Consider the following 20,332-nt stretch of genomic DNA (forward strand, 5'->3'; position numbering starts at 1 on the left):
TTTAAGACTTGATGCAGAGTGAGCTTTCATTATATTATTACTATTAATCAATAACTTTACTACCGACTACCGTTATACATTTTCGCTATTAAGGCCAAAAATGGGCCAACAAGCGCTCGTAAGATGCTTCTTCCCAAAAAGAGACTGGCCTTGGGTGTCATCTGCTCTGCCTTTCGGGACCAGCGTCATCACTCCTGGAGGATCCCTGGTACTTTTGTGGGCCAGTGGGTATTTCATTCTACCCAATGATATTGAAGGCTTGGGGTTACACAACCGATAAAATCTGGCCTGTTATGATAATCACACTCAGATAAGAGTTTGATCAGCACATGATCAAAATGCGATCCGATTTTCTTGGATGTGTAAAATAAAATAAAAAAATTCTACATCTTCTCCATTCTCCCAGTCCGTGAAAATCAGACCTCACTCAGACGTCATCCTAGTGAGCTTTGATTTTTTTCCACAGACCCATAGACATGAATGACAGAGTGTGCGGTCCGATAATTGGATGCAACTTGTGAATGCTATATTTTTTTTTTCTCGGACCAACTTGGTATGAAGGAAAAAATTGGACATGTGCTCTGCCCCGTAGAATATCATGAGGACGAGTGCGATCTCTCAAAACGATGGATGGCACTTGTCCAATTTTTACGGTCATGTGCACAAGCCCTTATAGAGATGGTATTGGCGGCCCAATATTTTATTGCGGAGGTTTTATATCATCTTTAGACGTTAACTTTCTTTATCCATAAAGAACAAATCTAAAAAATCTCAAATCTTTCGGGGGAATTTTCATTTCCATTTAAAAACAATATTTCTATTAAAATCATATTTTACTAGTTATCTGTCCCCCCCAAGGTGGGTTTCTTCTAACGTCAGCTTTCACATATAAGGCCGGGATCACACATGCGAGGAATACGGCTGAGTCTCGCATGGTAATACCCGGCACTGCTGTCAGCACACGGGAGCAGAGCGTGCGACTCCATTTATTTCTATGCAGCCGCACGGTCCGCTCCGGAGTGCCGGCGCCAGAGCTTGATTTTAATCTGCGAGACTCGGCCGTATCTCGCTGTGTGTGATCCCGGCCTAAAGCTGTTCCTCTGTATAAGGGCTTATACCCACTTGCGAGAGACTCGCACGAATCTCTCGCATGAAAACCTGGCACTGCCGCCGGCACTGAGACTGGAGCGTGCGGATACATAGAAATACAAGTAGCCGCACGCTCCAGTCCGAGTGCCGGCAGCAGTGCCAGGTTTTCATGCGAGAGACTAATGCGATAATTCAGTTATCGAATGTTGAAATATTGATCTGTTATGTTTTTTCCTTCATACAGTAAAAGGCTTGTGGTCTTGGTTCCCAATGAAGCAGCTTTCAATTCCCGGCGGGCTTACACTAGTGAGGATGAGGCCTGGAAGACTTACTTGGAAAATCCCTTGACAGCCGCAACAAAGGCGATGATGAGTATAAATGGAGACGAGGACAGCGCTGCGGCACTTGGGCTTTTATATGACTACTACAAGGTAAAGTTGTAATGCTATTTAAAGGGGCTTTCTAGAAAATCCAGCTATTGGATAAGTGATAATTACTAAGTAGGTGCAACTATAGAAAAAAAATAAATGGAGCTTTGGCGCGCATGCCAGACTGTAGCTGTATTCAGACACCATACTATTGAGCCCCAATTTTTGGAATTCTGTTGGGTCCAAAGTGGTCAGACCTATAGTAGTTATCGCCTCTCTTCTGGATAAATGATTGCAACATTGAAGTACTGACTTCCAAGTGAGATATGGCCCTATATTCAATGTCTATAAATCTAGGCTTGTTAGCCAAGTGGGGATGGTCCGCAGAGAAAAGTGATGGACCACACCCCCTTGACTAGCAGTACTAGATTATGTGCATGAAACAAAGGGTCATATCTCAGGAGCGGAGAGGCTCAGGAACAAAAGTAAAACAATGACGGATTCAGGAGAACAGCAGCATTTACATCAGGTAAAAAAAAAATATACATTTTGGTAAGTATAACTTTAATATTTTAAAATGAGTTGTCCAGCTTGAGGTCTCCTATTCAGGCTCTGCCGCTGGGATGACTGCTCAGCACAGACTTCGGTCCCAGCGCCTTATCCAGGCTCATGCTGCATGTGTAGTTGCTGCTGGCTCTCCAGCTAAGCCTATGGTGACTACTGGTTTACACATAAAGCATTGTACTCTGGAGCCCAAGTCCAGATTTCATCCTACTGAGCATGTCTGGGATGTGGCGCCTTCTCATGGGTGCTCGGACGTCACCTGCTCTGGTTATGTGGCAGCTTCTGATTGGTCCACAGGCAAGGTCCTGTCTGTCTGGACTTGAGCTGTATGTATAAAAGGTCCTCTGGAGCGCACGCCTGTGCGCTAGTATTGTGTGGGTTTGGGGCCACGTTACCACCCTGTGAGCTGCTAGTAGCACTGTGAGTGTTGGTCTAGACAGGCAGTGTAGGGTTGGAAGTCCCGCTTGAACTTAGCATCTGCATCGGGCGTCCTCAGGCACACCGTGTGTCAGAGCAGGGTCAACAACCAGCCTAGTCTTCCCTGGGGGGGTTAAGTTATAGGGACCCTAACTAGTATTTTATTTTCTATATGCCTGTGCAGTCTAACAGGGTATAGTCCTTTTTGTGTTGCTTTTTAGTACCGCTCTGTGGTGTAACAGAGCTTGGTACTTTGCGCTCTGTGCACACTGAGTGACATTTATCTCAGTGTGCTTACAGTGTTTTCTCACAGCCTTGCTCTGCCATAGTGCTAGCTGTGGTTTCTCCATCACTGCACGGTGGACGCACGGGTTGCGAACGCACCTTATTATAATTTCTTATTTGGTGCGTTCCGCCAATCTTAACACCATGTCCTCCTCCCACACTGCAGCAGCTGTGGCTTGCCATACAAAAATGTGACCACTGCAGCCAATCACTGGTTGTTGTGGCCATCACGATCTTTCATATTGCTATTACCACTGCTGCTAGTGATCGGAGGCAGCGGTCACCTCTTTATTACTGTAAAAGAAATGAAACTGGGAACATTTATTAATAATGCCAGAAAATATATTATTTTATGAGCCTGAAAATGGCACAAATTCTGCCAAAATGATCAAATAACACAATAAAGTAATACATTTGATGCCTATCAGTTCTCTTCACAATTTCTGCCTGAAAGCAATTCTACAACCCCATATAAAATGTCCTAGTATTTCTCATAAAATCTCAATCTTCTGACGCTGCTAAGAGTTATTTAGAATCTGACTTTCTATTCTTAGGTCCCAAGGGAGAAAAGATTGCTGCCCATAAATAAAATGAGCGAGGTCCATGATGACCAGGAAAAAAGGTAAAGGGTGTTTTTTTTTTTTATTATTTGATGGACTGTTCTTAGGCTTATGTATTTTATAGGGATTTTGCAAAATATTTATATTCTTAAAATAGCTTAACCCCTTAATGACAGTCACTACCCAGATTTTATGGACCTGAGGAATAGCAGAGTCACACCTCTCGACGGGCAAAAGTTCAGCGGGTGTCACCTGTATACTATAGCTGACACCCATCTAAGGCCGGGATCACACATGCGAGGAATACGGCCGAGTCTCATATGTTAATACACAGCACTGCCGCCGGCACTCAGGAGCGGTGCATGCGGCTCCATGTATTGCTATGTGGTTGTACGCTCCCATCCGAGTGCCCGGGTATTAACATGCGAGACTCTGCCGTATTCCTCGCATGTGTGATCCTGGCCTAACACTGATCAAGGCTGTTTAACCCCTAGATGCTGCTATCAATAGCAAAAGCAGCATCTATATGGTTAGTAAAGAGAGGGAGCTCCTTCATTGACCTCTATCGGCACCCCACAATCACCAGTAAGGGGGTCTGCCAGCTATGGTGGCTTGTTAGCATGGTAGCCAAGGTTTTGTAGAAAAAAAATTCCACTTTGCGCTAATTCCTATGAAGCACCTGAAGAGTTAAAAAAAAAACAAAAAAACTTTCTGACAGCAGATTGGAAAACTTTGGTGTAGTTTTTAAAATAGTATCACTTGTTTTGTTTTGTTTTTTTTTGTAAGCCACTCAAAGTCAGTTCAAAACTGATTAGGTCCCTAAAAATATAAGTCTTTCCTTGAAATAAAAGTGAAAATTTACTGCTAAAATTAACCCTTCTAACACCCTAACAAAATAAAGAAATGATGGAAACATAATGCTGTTATAAAGTGGACATATGGTAAATGTTAATTACTGCATTTTTTTTCGTGCTTTATAACTATCGGGTTTATAACATTCAAAGTTTGAAAATTTGCAATTATTTTTTCTAAATTTTCAAAAAACTTCCAATATTTTCATGTATAAAAGCATAGCGTGTCGACCTAAATTTACCACTAACATTAAAGAACAATGGAATGAAAAAAAGTCTTCGGATCACTGGGGTATGTTAAAGCATTAAAGAGTTATTACCAGATAGTGCCATTTGTCTGATTTGAAAAATGGGTCATTATGGGGAATTGCCATGTTTAGTCCTCTAATGTGGACTGATTATTTTTTAATATATGTTTCAACAGTCCACACTTGTTTTTCTGGTACACAGCTCAAAATCCACTATAGCGAGAAAATGAAAAGATGACATTATGGCTGCTTGCAGCCACCACTAGAGGGAGCCCACTACTTCTATGTAACTGTATACAGAAAGCTCCTAAGCTCCCTCTAGTGGTGGCTGTGGACAGTAAGAATTATAGCTTTTAATTCTCTCTGTGCAGAAGATCAGGAGCTCTATATAAAAAAAAATAAATTTGGTGCTGATAAATATCATTGGTGAACATAGAATTTGGAACAGAAGAAGCAAAATTATATTTGGACAACCTTGTTCACAAAATGCAATGCAAATATTCACATATCATACATTTTCCCTGAAGGCAGATGTTGAAATATATAATCTGTCCTCCCCATACAGATTACGGTAGATTTGTAGAAAATCCTAAATTTGTATAGCAAAACCTTTCAAAACATTGCTCTACCTGCCACATTACTTGCCAAATGATTGGAATATGACTTTAAAATCCATTGATTATCCCACTTTCCCATTGACGTGAACGTTGCCTGCTGTACAGTATCTTCCTATCCCTCTCTACTAATGATAAGGAAACTCATAAAACACTTCCAGGCGTTTCAGCCTCTTGTAGATAAGGAAGGTGATATTAAGGCCGTTAGGTATGTAAAGGTAGAATATGGAGAGGCCGCAATGTTAACCAGAGCAGGCGTGTTTTAAAAGTTGGAATTTAATGGGATGTTCCTAAAATCATAATTTAAGAAATAAGAAAGAAAGAGGGAGTGCTCCATGTGTGATACCGTAGCGTGACCGACAGGATCGGAGATGTACGTCGCTCATCTGGATGTGTACGACATAATTCTGATGTGGATATAGAGCCAATTGATGGAAGGCTGCTGCTCCAGCCACTGCACTCGAATCCAGCTGGTGGAGAAGAACATCAAGATATGGTAGGAAAATTGTGGCGGTGGTGTTTGGGTCCTGCCAAGTAATGGATTTATTGTTAAAAACCATTCAACAACGAGTTTTGGATTTGGATCAACTCCTTCTTCAGGTATAGGATAATACACAACGTGATTGCCCATTACTTATATAGGGGTAAGCTGTGGTTTAATTTGCTACAAATTGGTTTAGTTGGTTACTAATGCCATACCCTACCCCTATATAAGGGATCGGTAATCCCTCTGTTATATATTACCTGAAGAAATAGTTGATCCAACTCCAAAACGAGTTGTTTTAAAGCTTTTTAAAATAACCCCGATCCTCTACACTTGGTCCACCAATCCTCCTTGGCAGCGCCCGGACACCACTGCCGCAATTTTCCTCCCACAATCATAAGTTATCCCATATCTTTTGCAGTCCCATAGACAATGAATGGAGGTTAGAGGCAAAAGAACCTCGGCTCCATTCAATACAGGGGCTCTGCAGAGGATCTAGATCCTTGTTTTGGGGTTCGTTGGGGGTCCAAGTGGTCAAAGTCACATCAATAAGGTAAGTTATCCCCTATTTTATGGATAGGGAATAATTTTTTCTTTGGGATTAACCTTGTAAATTGGTTTTCCATGAAACTGCTTGAACTCCATTGATTATGAAAATGGGGTTTCTGAACTCCCAACTTATATTCCAGTTCATCTCTTTAGGGTACGTGCACACACTGCGGAATCCGCTGCGGATTAATCCGCACGGATTTTGCAAAAACCGCAGATAATCCGCAGGTCCAAAGACCTGCGGATTATCTGCGGTTTTGCCTGCGGTTTGGTCCTGCGGATTCACTATCTCCACAATGGTGGAGATAGGAACCCGCAACGATTTCCGCAGAAAGAATTGACATGTCAATTCTTTCTGCGGATTCAAAACCGCAGCAAATCCGCGCGGATTTTTCCGCAGCGTCGGCACAGCGGTATTTTTTCCCCATTCATTTGAATGGTACTGTACACCGCAGCTAAAGCTGCTGCAGGTCCGCAGCGTGTGCACGTACCCTTAGACTTTTTTCATTTTGTTTGCACCCTGTGCATATAAAGGTGTGGCCTGCTTTTTCTTTGAGCTGGACATTACATTCATGTAGTTCTCCATGGCTGCGTGTCCACTAGCCATGTCTGTCCTTCTCAACCCTTATCCACACACACGTCACTTGACAAATGGTAAAGTTTTAATATTAGAGGTTAGGACTATAGGATTACCGTGATGTGGTGGGATGACTTTTACATTTTTTTTTTTGTTCAGAATTAGGTTTACTAAACACCCTTTATTATTTTCATGCACTATTGCTGTTCATTTATTTACTGCAGGGTATTTGCTTATTATGTTTTTATCTTGGGTTTGCTCTGTTTAGTGACCAGTGTGAGCATACGCTTACATGCTGCATGCATGCCAGCTTATATTCCAGTTCATCTCTTTAGTTTTTTTTTTTTATTGGTAGTTGTTCAGGGGACTGCAGCAGGTAGGCAGGATCCAGTAAGACAGCATGTAGGTGGGATGTAGGAAGCCACAGTCAGGCGGAGGACGTCCTAGAGACTGCAGACCGCAGCTGAGCAAGCCAAAGTCTAGCAACACTGAAGTCTTAATACCAAGACACACAGGTGTGTTTCTTGATGAGCCTTAGGGTATGTTCCCACCGTCCGTAATCGGCAGCGCTTTGGATTCTGCACATGTCTGCTGCATCCAAAGCGCTGCCGGCTTTTGAAAGCAGCTGTATCCACATGTGATCACTGAACTGTGCAGAATCACTACGTCCAATACATGGTACGGGTGAAATTTATCTTGCGGAGGCTTGCGTCTCTGCAAGATAAATTGACATGCTGTGGTCTGGAAAGAGGTGCCCCATGTCATTCTCCGCTGGTGCGCAGCAGGCATCAGTGCACGCATAGTGGGCATGGCCATCCACTATGCTGTAACATCTGGATGCTGCGGGTTGGATGCTGTGGATGTACGCAGCGTCCAACCTGCAGCATTTACTGACCATGGGAACATACCCTAAGATAGGCTCAGGCAGGTGATCACATGGAGTCACACCCAGCAGTCTGCAAAGGCTCGACACGGAGCACAACAGAGTCTTGTGGACCAGCGTGAGGGGAAACAAGGCACAGATATGGAATAGGTGCGTAACATACACAAAGTAAATTTATTAGAAAAATAGATATAAAAATGTACAATACATTTTGTAAATCAGTAAAGAAATAAGATGAAAAATTTCTCTTAACAAGGTAAAAAAAAAAAAAGTTATGCTCCTGGTTCCTTGCAGTGGAGTTTTGCAGGAGAGGATTTCCAGTGTCTCCTAGCTGCATCCTACTGTGTAAGGCGGTAGATAGGGACGAATGTATAGATACTGTATAATAATCCTGATATAAAGCATGGAACATCAATGCTTTTATTTAATAGATTTGGTTGATTATGATCTTGTTTCCTTATAGAAATGGTGTCCCAACCAGTGAGTCTCAGAGTAACCTGAGTGCTGGAGAGAATCGGGTGCAAGTTCTGAAAACCAATCCAGTGAACCTTTCCCTCAACACAGAACCCGTAGAAACCTCCAAGAGGGAACAGTATAACAGCAGCTTATCCGGAAGCCCGACTTCTGCTCCTACTTCCTCGGTCGCTGTGGTAAAAGCAGAGGAATTTACTCCAGTGTTCATGTCCCCTTCAGTGACTTACAGGACGGACAGTGAGGAGCCAAGAGGGGTTATTTTTGAGCAGACCCATTATGGAGCCCACATCAGCCAACACACAGACTACCTCAAGGATGATCAGCGCAGCACCCCGGACAGCACGTACAACGAAAGCTTTAAAGAAACCATATCTGATGTAAGAATCTACTATAAAATATATCACACATATGACCAATATATCATCATCACACTGCTGAACACTGGGCAATCATTGGTGGAGCACAGTCTCTTTTCCACAATTGTCTTATACCAAACTTTTCCCATTATCTGAGACACTCGTTATATTCTCTTCACATATCCAGAATTTCTACATCCATAATTGAGAGAACCCTTTAGAGACCAGATATTTCTACATCAAGGATCCTATTTAAAATATTCATGAAGGTGTTAATATGTCCATTTGCCTTACTGGGATATATTAATGTCATAGAAGTGTCCTCTGCTTGGGGCCTTCTCTGATAAGCCAGGGCAGAAAATGTCTACAAAGATTGTCTCTCGCTATGCCTGATTCATATGACATCAGCATCATGTAATGCCTCTTTACTCCACTAGTGGCCACTGTGTTATAAAAGCTAATGAGCAGGGGGTTCTGGATCAGTGGCGATCAGATGATCATCTATGGGTACTTTTTTCTTTTTTTTTTTACAGAAAGGATTGGACAGATGAAAGAACAATTTAGTTTAAGCACATTTTGTACAAGATGCCAGAAACTTTCACAACACCTTTCTGTATAACAAGCTCAAAATCAAGCATACAAAGTCAAGGATAATAACTCAAAATCTTAACAAGTTCATACTTTCCAGGCAACAAAGGCAAATCAAAAATATATGTATCTGTCTATGGTAAAATTTGATTTTTACATTTTAGCAGACACAATCGTGTGTTTTTTAAGATTTTTTGGGCTATATTTTTGCTATATCCTATAAAACAAGTTGAAAAAATACCATGTGCTAGGCATACAAGGCAGAGATTTAAGGAGAAATGACTCCATAGACTCAACTGTGATTATTAGGCTAGTTTCACATTAGCGTTTTTTTGCGCAGCGCATCGGGCGCATAAAAAACGCAAAGAAAAACGCAAAACAAACGCGCGTTTTTTTAACGTCATGCGCACGCTGATGTGTAAAAAAAACGCAGCGTTGTTTGCGTTTTACATGCGTTTTTTGCATGCGTTGGCGTTTTTTATGCGCATGCGTTTTTAAGTGTGACGTTTTTTCCATTGTCTAGAGAACATTCTAGACTTGTTTCACTCAAAAACGCATGCGTAAAAAAACGCAACCGTGCGCAAGACCATGCGCACGCATGCGTTACCATAGACTTCAATGTGTTGTTTTTTCGCATTCCGTGCGCAAGCGTGCGCATGCGTTTTTTTGCCGAGACAGGGCGCACCAAAAAATCCAACATGTTGCGTCTGGCGCACCTGGCGCAAAAGACAAAAAAACGCATGCGCACGAAAACGCAAGTGTGCGCAAAAACATGCGCACGTCATGTTAAACATAGGTGCGCAGTGCGCATGCGCACGGGTGCGCACGATGCGCTGCGCACAAAAGCGCAAATGTGAAACCAGCCTTAGGTACCTAACTAGAGGCAGGACATCCTGGCGTGTGGTTTAGCGACTTTTAGGCTAAGTGCACATGTGGCAGAAAATTTCTGCTCAAAAACCGGACTCCCTTCCCAGAAACCGCGCATTTTTTTCTGCGCGTTTTCCCCGTGGTTTTTGCACGTTTTTTGCGCGGTTTTGATGCGTTTTTTTCCGGCGCGTTTTCAAAACACATAGAACTAGCCAAAAACGCAGAAAAATCCGCAAAATTAATGAGCATGCTGCGTTTTTTACCGCGATGCGGTTTTTTCGCTGTAAAAAAAGCATCAATATGCACAAAAAGTGCAAAATGCATAGAAATTAATGGGAAGCTTATTTTTAGCGGTTTTATTGGCAAAACCGCTAAAAATACCGCTAAAAAAACGCTGTGTGTGAACACAGCCTTATACTTGGTCCCCTTTTACCGCTTTCCTACAAGTCTCTGCTGCCTGCTTTACGACACATATTTGCGCTCTGTTTTGAATACACAACAAAAGACTAATTGAAAGCTACCTTTAAAGGGAAACTATGATCAGAAAATGATTTAGGTTTTAGTACTACATTTTTTTTTTTAATATAATCCATGTAAAAATGTAAATTTTACTCTTGCAATTTTCACATTGGCCACTGAGGTATTTTAGAATCATTGGCCTTTCAGGAAGAATTTTCAGCAGGCTCCTTATCATTAGAGGCAGGATTAAAGCGAGTGATGGCAGCTCAGCCAAGAACACAATAGGCGATATCACAGCTTCTCCTTCCTCCACAACGACTTTTGCACGCGCTCATTAGATGCTTCAATAAAAAACATAGGTGCAGAGTCTGTTTATTGCTACTAATGTACATGTGCATTTTCTGAAACGGGAAATTAGAGTCTAAAAAAAAAATGCCCCGGCATTTACAATTACATGCACCTAACAAAAAAACCTGACTTAAGGGACTCTACACAAAATAACTGTTCAAACCAAGCACAGGCATTCGGCGTGCACTTGGAGTGGCCAAAAATGTAATTGCTCCTTCCTACCTACTTGTTTTCTCTCTATCTCTCATTTAACCAGCACAAAATGACTGTTGAAACCAAGAAGCACAGATGCTCAGTGAATTGGGGGGGCAGAGATATACGAAAACTAGTATATGGGAAGGTGCACTGAACTACTTGGCTATTCCAAGGGTGCTGCCAGTGTCTGTGCTTGGTATGAACAGTCTTGTGTGCTCACAGACTATGCTCGTTTTCCAGGAAGAGTGCCACTTTTGTCCTTAGGTGGTGTCTGGTATTGCAACTCAGCCTCGGTCATTCCAATTATGATGATGACCGGTAAAACCAGACAAAGATGTGGAGAGTGCTGTTTTTGGAAAATATAGCCTGTTCTCTAAGCCTGGACGATGCCATCATCCAAAGTTATCAATAGTTGTCTTGTACTTTCTGACTAACACCTGTTCTCTTTTCCAGAAGTATCGGACTTCATCAGTAGCGGATGACTTCATGTATGATCAAACAGCGAGGTATATTGTGAAGGTTTATTTCTTTACCATCCCATTAAAAGTCCCGTAGAATACACGGCTCATAAAGCTGGTTATATATGTAAAGATCTAGTGGAGATACTGCGACTATCGCCTGTAGTAATAGTAATACTCTCCCATGTTTTCCCACACTATAGCACATTTCAGTATACTCTCGAAGCCACAAAGTCTCTCCGTCAGAAACAAGGAGAAGGGCCAATGACGTACTTGAACAAAGGGCAATTTTACGCCGTCACTCTGAGCGAAACTGGAAGCAACAAATGTTTTCGACACCCTATCAGCAAAGTCAGGGTAAGACATGTCGTCCTACAAACTCTAGAATATCTATGACACTCAGTCTGCAGTTAATAGCTAAACTCTCTAAAATAAAATAAAAAATAATAATTCAGGTCTTAAAAAAATAAAATAATGGCTGCATTTTAAGAATGTGGTACAACCATAAAACAAAAAATAAAGTGACTTATTCACCCAAGCTTTAAGAAAGCATCAGCCACTTAAAGCAGCCGAAACGTCGCACAAAGCATGGGTGAATAAAACGCTTTATTTTTCTACTACAATCTTGGAGTGCTGCCAGTTTTTTTTTTTTCCCTGCATATCTTGGCAAGAGCATGAGGTGGGATCCCTCTGAGTCTCGCACCCTCTGAGTCTCGCACCCTCTGAGTCTCGCACCCTCTGAGTCTCGCACCCTCTGAGTCTCGCACCCTCTGAGTCTCGCACCCTCCATCCTGTATGGTGCTGCTTTCTTCTACTCCATCTTCAAGCCTTGATGGGTTTTCAATCTGAAATGCTATAATCTCATTGCAGTCACAGGGGTCATTATAAAACCTCTGTCGGTGGGAGATGAAGCTTCAACTTCACATACATTTAGAAAAATCTGATTACTAGTGCAAGCAGAGATGAGAAGTGATGGAGCCTTGGAAGCTGCAAAGTTCCTTTTGCACTTTTTTCTATATAGTGCCCCCTCAAAAAAAAAAATTGGGCTCCACTTATTTTCACATCACAAGATGAGTGGACCGGTAATATCACGTCTACAGATATCTGCCAGCTTTTGTGTAAGAGCAGCGGGTATCAGGCACCTGTTCTAAAGAATGGGACAGTAGAGAGACACCTGCCGCTTCTGCACGCGAGCTGCAGATATCATCAGACGTAACGTCACCGGACTGCTCACCTCCCAATGTAGAACCCCTATAAGACAAAAAAGCTAATAGGAATATAATGCAAATGAGCCATTCCCCAGATCCTCATAATGAGCAGCAGAACCTTCCAGAGCCGCATCAACGAATGTCATCCAACCATGCAGTAGTCTGCTCTGTGTTGACAAAGGGCAAGTATTTGGAAACTGTCATCTAGAGATGTATTCTTTTTGTTTGGTCCCATACTCATTAAAATAGTTGCCCAAAGCTGATTAAATCAGTCAGCTCTGCCAACGACAGTCTAATATTCATGGGGCCTCCCAACTCTCCCCCAACTGATGATATCGGGAAGAGAAGGATCCAGTTTGCTGAATTTCAGCCAATCCTTTTGTGTCTGCTAGAAGGTAAAGAGGAGTCTGAATGTAAAGAAGAGTTTGGTGGGAGGGAGACAAAGGAGCCTGGAGTCTCAGAAGGATCGAGGACAGAGGAGTCTCTGGAGGGACGAGGACAGAGGAGTCTCTGGAGGGTCGAGGACAGAGGAGTCTCTGGAGGGTCGAGGACAGAGGAGTCTCTGGAGGGTCGAGGACAGAGGAGTCTCTGGAGGGTCGAGGACAGAGGAGTCTCTGGAGGGTCGAGGACAGAGGAGTCTCTGGAGGGTTGAGGACAGAGGAGTCTCTGGAGGGTCGAGGACAGAGGAGTCTCTGGAGGGTCGAGGACAGAGGAGTCTCTGGAGGGTCGAGGACAGAGGAGTCTCTGGAGGGTCGAGGACAGAGGAGTCTCTGGAGGGTCGAGGACAGAGGAGTCTCTGGAGGGACGAGGACAGAGGAGTCTCTGGAGGGACGAGGACAGAGGAGTCTCTGGAGGGTCGAGGACAGAGGAGTCTCTGGAGGGTCGAGGACAGAGGAGTCTCTGTAGGGTCGGGAACAGAGGAATCAGGCAACAGCTTCTATAGAACACCCAGGAGAGCTCAGCTGAGCCAAGCATTCTTATGTATGAGAGAGTCAGGATAGATGGCTGTCAGCTGAACAACAGCTTAACTATCTAATGTGTATGTGTCCTTCAATCAAGAATTGCTATTTTGTGGGCAATACGAGTATTTACTAAAACAGACAAGATGAAAAAGCAGACAGGTTCCAATTAATCTTATTTTATTAGAAATGACCACATGGTCGGAGAATCACACCCATTCCGATAGATCTACTCCATTAACATAACGTTCACAACTCATTCTAATAACGTGCTAGAAATTTGTCACAAGACCGAGTTGTGAAGCATAAAGTGCCCAATACCTGACTGATCGCTTTCCCAGTGGGGCACGCATCTATCTTATCCTGTGACCGGTGTGGACGACGGCTCCGCTCTGTAACGGACAGCTGTTATCGAGTTTCTGTTTGCAGTTATTGACAATAAAGCTGCAGTTACAGGTGTTAGAGCAAAAACCCCGGGGGAACATCAGTAATGTACATACATCAGGCATATATTTCACAGGTGATACTGTTTCCATTGTAAGGTGAAGTTGTGGGTGCTGAGGCGCAAACGCAGAGCTGGAGCTCGTATTCCTTCTCGTACGTCCAATGGTGACGCCTTTAGGTAAATGCTTGTAGGCAACACCGAGGTGAAGCCTGCATATTGTCTCTGGGCGCGCAGATACAAATTGGAAATTGTAGGACACCTCTTCATTGTTTGTGTCACTAAAGGATTTCTGAGATGGATAATCCCACAATATTTTCGACCTCCATTGTACAGATGGTTCTCCATTACCTTTGCCAAAATTTGGTTGAACGGGTTGCCCCATACACACGTCACCTATTTACAGTTTGTACAATAAGTGCATGACTGCAGGGGGTCCTACTGCAGAGACCTCTCTGATCACGGGAACAGGGGGCCTAAAGTCTATTTTGGAGTCTAGTCAATTGGTAACCTGTGTAGAATGGTTGACACCAGCTCATCATCTCTGCCTTCAGTCCATTGTGATCAGTCCCGTGTAGGTGGTTTCCATACCCTGGGCTTGGGGCTGAGGTGTGCCTGAATGAGATAGTGTATCGCTAGCTATTGAAATTCACTCTTAAGGGTTGTCTTTTACGTTAGCACAGGGAGTAGTTTGGCGGCGGCCACACTATAGATTTTCCGTTGAAGGATAGGGTGCCATACCTTAGGTAAACATCTCAAGAAAGGTGAGGTGAACAATGTGGCTTTTAGCCTCTATATATTGACCTGCGGTGACTATAAATCATGCCGAGCCCCTATATTTAGACACAATTCTCGGCAGTGTCATTGCAGCTGATTGATTATAACTTGAATGTTTTTAATGGGAAAATCCCTTCATTGTGCACCAATGGTGGTCCATAGACGATATCAGAGGGGTCTTCTTTTAGTGCTAAACCAGAACATAGATATTGCATTTGTGTTGGCGTATCGGTGTCAGACTGGCCAACTTCTATTGAGCCCATTGGTACAATGTCTGCCCCAAAGTCCAGCAGACTATAACATTATTTGTTACTGGATTCAAGAGCTGCAATACTAGACACAACCTGAGGGTAAGAGTGGCACTATCCAGAAAAAAAGCGGCCATGTGTGTCTCATACTACACGATTGAATCCAGTTGCTTGCTGTCAATGTTGATGAGTTAATGCAGTATTGCAATTATCTACTTAAGGCACGTGTACATTAGTAATTTTTCATTGCACTGAATTCGATATAATTCCACAAAAATTAGCTTTTTAATATATAGTGAATTGGTACTGTGCCTCACGAGCCAAAAATGGTGAACCAATGCAAGACAGTTGGGGTTTACTTAAGTGAGGGTGTAGTTGAGAAGGGGTTAAATGCAGGACCGGGGTTTCTGCAGTTTAAGAACTTGTTCACATGTGGCGTTTTTGCTGCATTTTCCAGCAGTAGCAAAAATAAATACGAATTCTAAAATCTCATTCACATGGTGCATTTTTTTCCCTTGCGGTTTTCGAGCTATGTTTTGTTTTTTTTTTTCAAACCGCAGCATGTCAATTCTTTCTACGTTTCTGCTGCATTTAGTTTTTTTTTTTTTTAACAATTCAATCGAATGCACAAAAAAAACGCATAAAAAAACAAGTGACTTGTACACAGCGTTTTCCTTGCAACACTCGGTCTTTTCCACCAGAAAAAAAAAATGTAGAAAGATGTGGGATTAGGTTGTGAGTTGTTGATGTTGCAGATTCTCTGCCCCATTTCTGCATCCATTAAAAAAACTAAATTACTTGCATTTTTTCTGAGATACAAGGGGGTTCCGCCCCCAAAAAAACGAGAATGACTTATTTACATTTTTTTTTTTTTATCCAAGATAACAACTTAAAACCATTAATCCCCTTCTAAATCCTGTCCTTTAGATGATATGTATTCGGATCAACGTTTTTTTTCCGCTGTTCGATACATTTTTTTTATATTCTTCTGGACTAATGCTGTCATGCGCCTCCACCTATTTTTTTTTATTAACCTCTTCTAAGTCCTGAAAACGCTTTCCCGTTAGGTTTTTCTTCATTCTTAGGAATAAGAAGAAGTCTCAGTCTCACTTTTTTTTTGTGGTCCCCCCGGTGGTATGTGGCGTAAAATAACTCACAAAAAAAGTGAATGTGGCCTAAAAAGTGTCTGGTGTTACAAATTCTGCAAAATGAGGAGAAAAGGGTTTTACTATGATGAAGAATGAGGAGAAGCTCTACTCTGGGAAGAAAAATTAAACCTTAGGAGGAAACTCTGCAGGAATGCAAAGACCTGTATATTTTACCAAGGAGTGGCTGTTCTTGTGAAAATTCTTCCTATGAAAGTGTTTGATGGTGACAGAATTCCTGTTCTTACATGTAGGGCAAAGACACGAGAGAAAGGGGAGTAAGAGCAGCTGTGCAGGAAAGTGCGCGGATCCTGAGATTGGAGCAATTTTTGGGCAGTGAAAACTTTTGTGAAACTTGGGATTAACCTGCAATCTGGATATTACCATAGGACACAACTATGGGACTTCTTAATTATGGATACGTATATATATATATATATATATATATATATATATATATATATATATATATATATATATATATATACATATATTAATAGTACAGGGAGACTCTTCAACTTTTAGTTTATCTTACAGTTACAAAGTTGTTTTTTTACAGAGTTTATTCCAAAATGTATTTTGGATAGATTGATATTTCAGTTTCCGAGTACGGAGGCCATGACTCCGGGCTCACAGAAAGATCAGGATTGGGAAGGCGATAGTAATTTGCCTGTATAATGTACAGGGAAAGACAATGATAAAGACTATGTCCACATCAATTACATGGAGAGCAGGGCCGGACTGGCCATCTGGCAATTCTGGCAAATGCCAGAAGGGCCTGTCTGGTCATCGGCTGCCCTGTCTGCTACGTTGTTAACAGAATTGGTGTTCTTAAGACATCCATACTGTTAAGAGTTGTGACGGAGCACAAAGTTGCTGACTGTCACTTACCCCAGCAGGCCACGGGTATCATTAGAAATATTGGTCTTGTTGTAAATCTTCCTTTCCTCCAATCCAGGGTAATATTAGTAATATATCCTATCTGGTTGTTGGGGACGGGGACAGCATGGGCCTATGTGATTTCAAATGGCAGGGCAGAATTTCGTCCCCAGTCCGTACCTGACGGAGAGTCAGGGGGTGGCGCTGTCTGTGTCTGCGAGTTTTAGGATAAGGCATAGAGGTGGTACAACCTTTGTCTATACGATGAGACAAGGAGGCAGTACTATCTGTACCTCCATCGTTAAAAGCATGTATGGGAAGGTTTACATGGGCAGATGGGTGCTGCTGATATAATCAAGTCGATTGGTGCCTGTTTACACCCGTCTTTTACATGTTTTCTCCCTGTACAGTTTGCATACATCAGCACTTTGACATGTGTTTTGCTTGTTTGTCACTTTCGCACAGGCCAATGAATGAGAATGATAGATCTTCTAAACGCTCATTGGGCCGATCACTGGCCTGTGGGTCATTTTTATACCCCATTAAAGCTCTATCTATAGGATGGGGGATAGCTTACTGATTGCTGCAGGGACAACAGCTGGGACTTCCAGCACATTCAAGAACAGGGCTTTGCAGAGCTCCATCATGAATGGCAGGGAGGTGCATGTGCATGATCTCCACTCCATTCATTGTCTGTTGGACTGCTAGTGGGGTAACCTCATGTGGTGTGCGGCAGAGGGCTGTGCTCCTGGCGGTCTATGATTTGCCTCACGGTGGCTCAGCTTTCTGTCCTACTATCCCCAATTACACACTCACAAAATCCCACAACAAATAAAAGGAAAAGGGATATAACAGTGGGACATGGTTGCTGCGCCAGATGCATGTTAGACCATTTTAGACAGGCTCCTGGACAAAGGGGTGATGGTGAATCCCAAATCTGCTCACATCAGAACAGGTCACCCTCATGTGACTCTTACAGCTGCAGTCATTGGCTGACTGCCCAGGGGAGTTTATTCCAGCTCTTTTCAGAAGCTACCTGCGCACCTATCAGAGCTGGGTTAAATGACAAAGCCTCTGTGGGGAATGAATTAACCCTTTTTGGGCTGCCTGTCAGCAGGTCTCACAAAATGTTACAACATACAGTTTACACAGAAATCACAGCATTTGCCTATACACACTTCTACATCCAGTAACCAATGGAGATGGCCACTTTGTCTGATACCAAACTATTGAAATGCTGTATTCTGCTTTCTCTGGGAGTCCCATTCTCAGGTCTGACTTCCATGACCCCCAGTAAGTTATCCTATGTATAGAGTGATCGCCATATTACTCCAAAATCCAAGCACAGAAATGATCAATTTGCTCTTAACAACCCCTCAAGCTGCAGAAGGTCACACAGCCATTACATGAGCTAATGGGCACCTCCTTTAAATCAACCTTAATATAATAAGATGTTATTGTGGTGACCCTTAGGAAAATGTAACATTGGACATCACAACTTGCTAATAACCAGTTGAAGATACAGTATCTATCTATCTATAATATTGTTCATGGCTTTTCCCACAGAGTGTCATCATGGTTGTGTTCAGCGAGGACAAGAATCGTGATGAACAATTAAAGTACTGGAAATACTGGCACTCCCGCCAACACACAGCGAAGCAGCGCGTCCTCGACATTGGTAACAACACTTACTATATGCCTGCTTCCCATTTTCTGTAAACTTATACGATTTACTAAAGCTTGAGTCAGATCTTACTTAAAGGGAATCTGTCACCAGGTTTTTGCTATCCCATCTGAGAGCAGAATAATGTTGGGGTAGATACCCTGATTCCAGCAATGTGTCATTTAATGGGTTGCTTGCTGTAGTTTTGATTAAAAAAAACTGTTATTTACTGCAAATCTACCAGTTCTCTGAATGCTGAACTCTGTATAACCCTGCCACACCACTGATTGGCAGCTTTGTGTATACTGTGCATAGGCAGAAAGGTGCCAATCAGTGGTGGGGGCAGGGTTGGACTACCTGACGGCTGATTTACTAGTACTGTAGTGATAATTTCCTGCTAATAAAACAATTATTTTATTAACACTAAAACAAGCAGCCCAATAAATGACATATTGCTGGAATCTGGGTCTCTGCCCCTACATCATGCTGCTTTCAAATTAACTATCAAAAACCCGGTGACAGATTCCCTAAAAAGAACCCTTCCACCCAATATACACATATTTAGATCATTTGGCTCATTCGCAAATAACGTCATCCAATCCAACTTTCTATTCTGCCAGGATTTGCTTGATAATCATTGGCATTTTTGGCAACAATATAAGCTCCATATACCATCCTTTTTCTAATGCTGCCATTACCTTAACTGGTACCCTCTATGGTTAGTTATGCCATCTTGAAGGCAGTCATTTTTACTTGCCTTAAGACCATTTTGATGCATTAATACATTTTCGATCTTTTGCACAGCCGACTATAAGGAAAGTTTTAACACTATTGGGAACATTGAAGAAATCGCTTACAATGCGGTGTCCTTCACCTGGGATGTCAATGAAGAAGCCAAGGTAAGCGAAACGTATTGCTGCATTTACCTGTCTGTGTGCACTGGCAGCAGATATGCACATAAATTAGATGCGGTCAGCGCTCATGGGAATGTTGTCATTATTATTCGCACCATTGTCAAGATCTCCGCTTGTGATCAGTGAATTATAAGGTTCTGGTTTCCATCTAGTTATTCATAACTTGTGCGGATCATGTCCAGGTAACACCAGTGCTTGGATCCTTCCCGTTATATACCTCCCATCCCAGCAGGACAGGTGAGGGACATCTCTTGTACACACCACAGCAATTTTTTCTTAAACCTACACAACACTCCTAATCCCATCCATATTTTTGTGCACATGCACCGAAACAGTGCCCTCAATGAAGCCCCTTAATGTTCTCACAGAGATTAATACCCCTTTTATGACCTCCACTCAGTATGATGCCCCATAGATGTCCCCCAGACAGTATGATGCCGGTAAAGCCCCCCCCCACATACACATTATGATGCCACGCAAAGTCCTCCCACACAATATAATACCCCAAGACCCTCCCACACCATGATCCTCCCCCCCACACAATATTTCGCCTCCAGTACTCCCCAAAGTGACCTTCACACAATCTGATGCCACCACAATGCCCAACACACATGATGCCCCCGTAGTCTCCTCCAAAAAATGTCTTCCACACAATATGATGCCCCAACAGCCCACCATGTGCTATGACCCACAGTGCCCCCCTCACAATGTGATGTCCTCATAGTCCTCCTCACTGATGGCCCCCATAGTACCCCACACAGAATGATGCCTTCACCCCTACATTCAGATATATAGGTGTTCTTAAAGGTGCAGATATATAGGTGTGGCTGTCCCACTTGATCTGCAATGGTTTGGGGACATGG

The 20,332-nt window shown here is 42.7% G+C and overlaps 1 protein-coding gene across 3 annotated transcripts in view; it reads left to right on the forward strand.

Moving 5' to 3' along the window:
* The window catches only part of GRHL2 (grainyhead like transcription factor 2), an 87,442-nt gene that overhangs the window by 34,295 nt on the left and 32,815 nt on the right, over nt 1-20,332 (forward strand). Inside the window, exons 2-8 of one of the 3 annotated variants that reach the window (XM_073590074.1) lie at nt 1,334-1,520; nt 3,278-3,345; nt 7,953-8,340; nt 11,233-11,282; nt 11,438-11,591; nt 18,459-18,570; nt 19,360-19,454. In XM_073590074.1, the coding sequence (XP_073446175.1) occupies nt 1,334-1,520; nt 3,278-3,345; nt 7,953-8,340; nt 11,233-11,282; nt 11,438-11,591; nt 18,459-18,570; nt 19,360-19,454 (1,054 nt within the window). Of the gene's footprint in view, nt 1-1,333; nt 1,521-2,373; nt 2,442-3,277; nt 3,346-7,952; nt 8,341-11,229; nt 11,283-11,437; nt 11,592-18,458; nt 18,571-19,359; nt 19,455-20,332 lie in introns of those variants that run through there. The other 2 variants (XM_073590073.1, XM_073590075.1) reach the window with 2 other exon arrangements.

The sequence above is a fragment of the Dendrobates tinctorius genome, unplaced genomic scaffold (assembly GCF_039654945.1).
Source record: "Dendrobates tinctorius isolate UK_male_01 unplaced genomic scaffold, ASM3965494v1 ptg000116l, whole genome shotgun sequence".
NCBI classification, from domain to species: domain Eukaryota; kingdom Metazoa; phylum Chordata; class Amphibia; order Anura; family Dendrobatidae; genus Dendrobates; species Dendrobates tinctorius.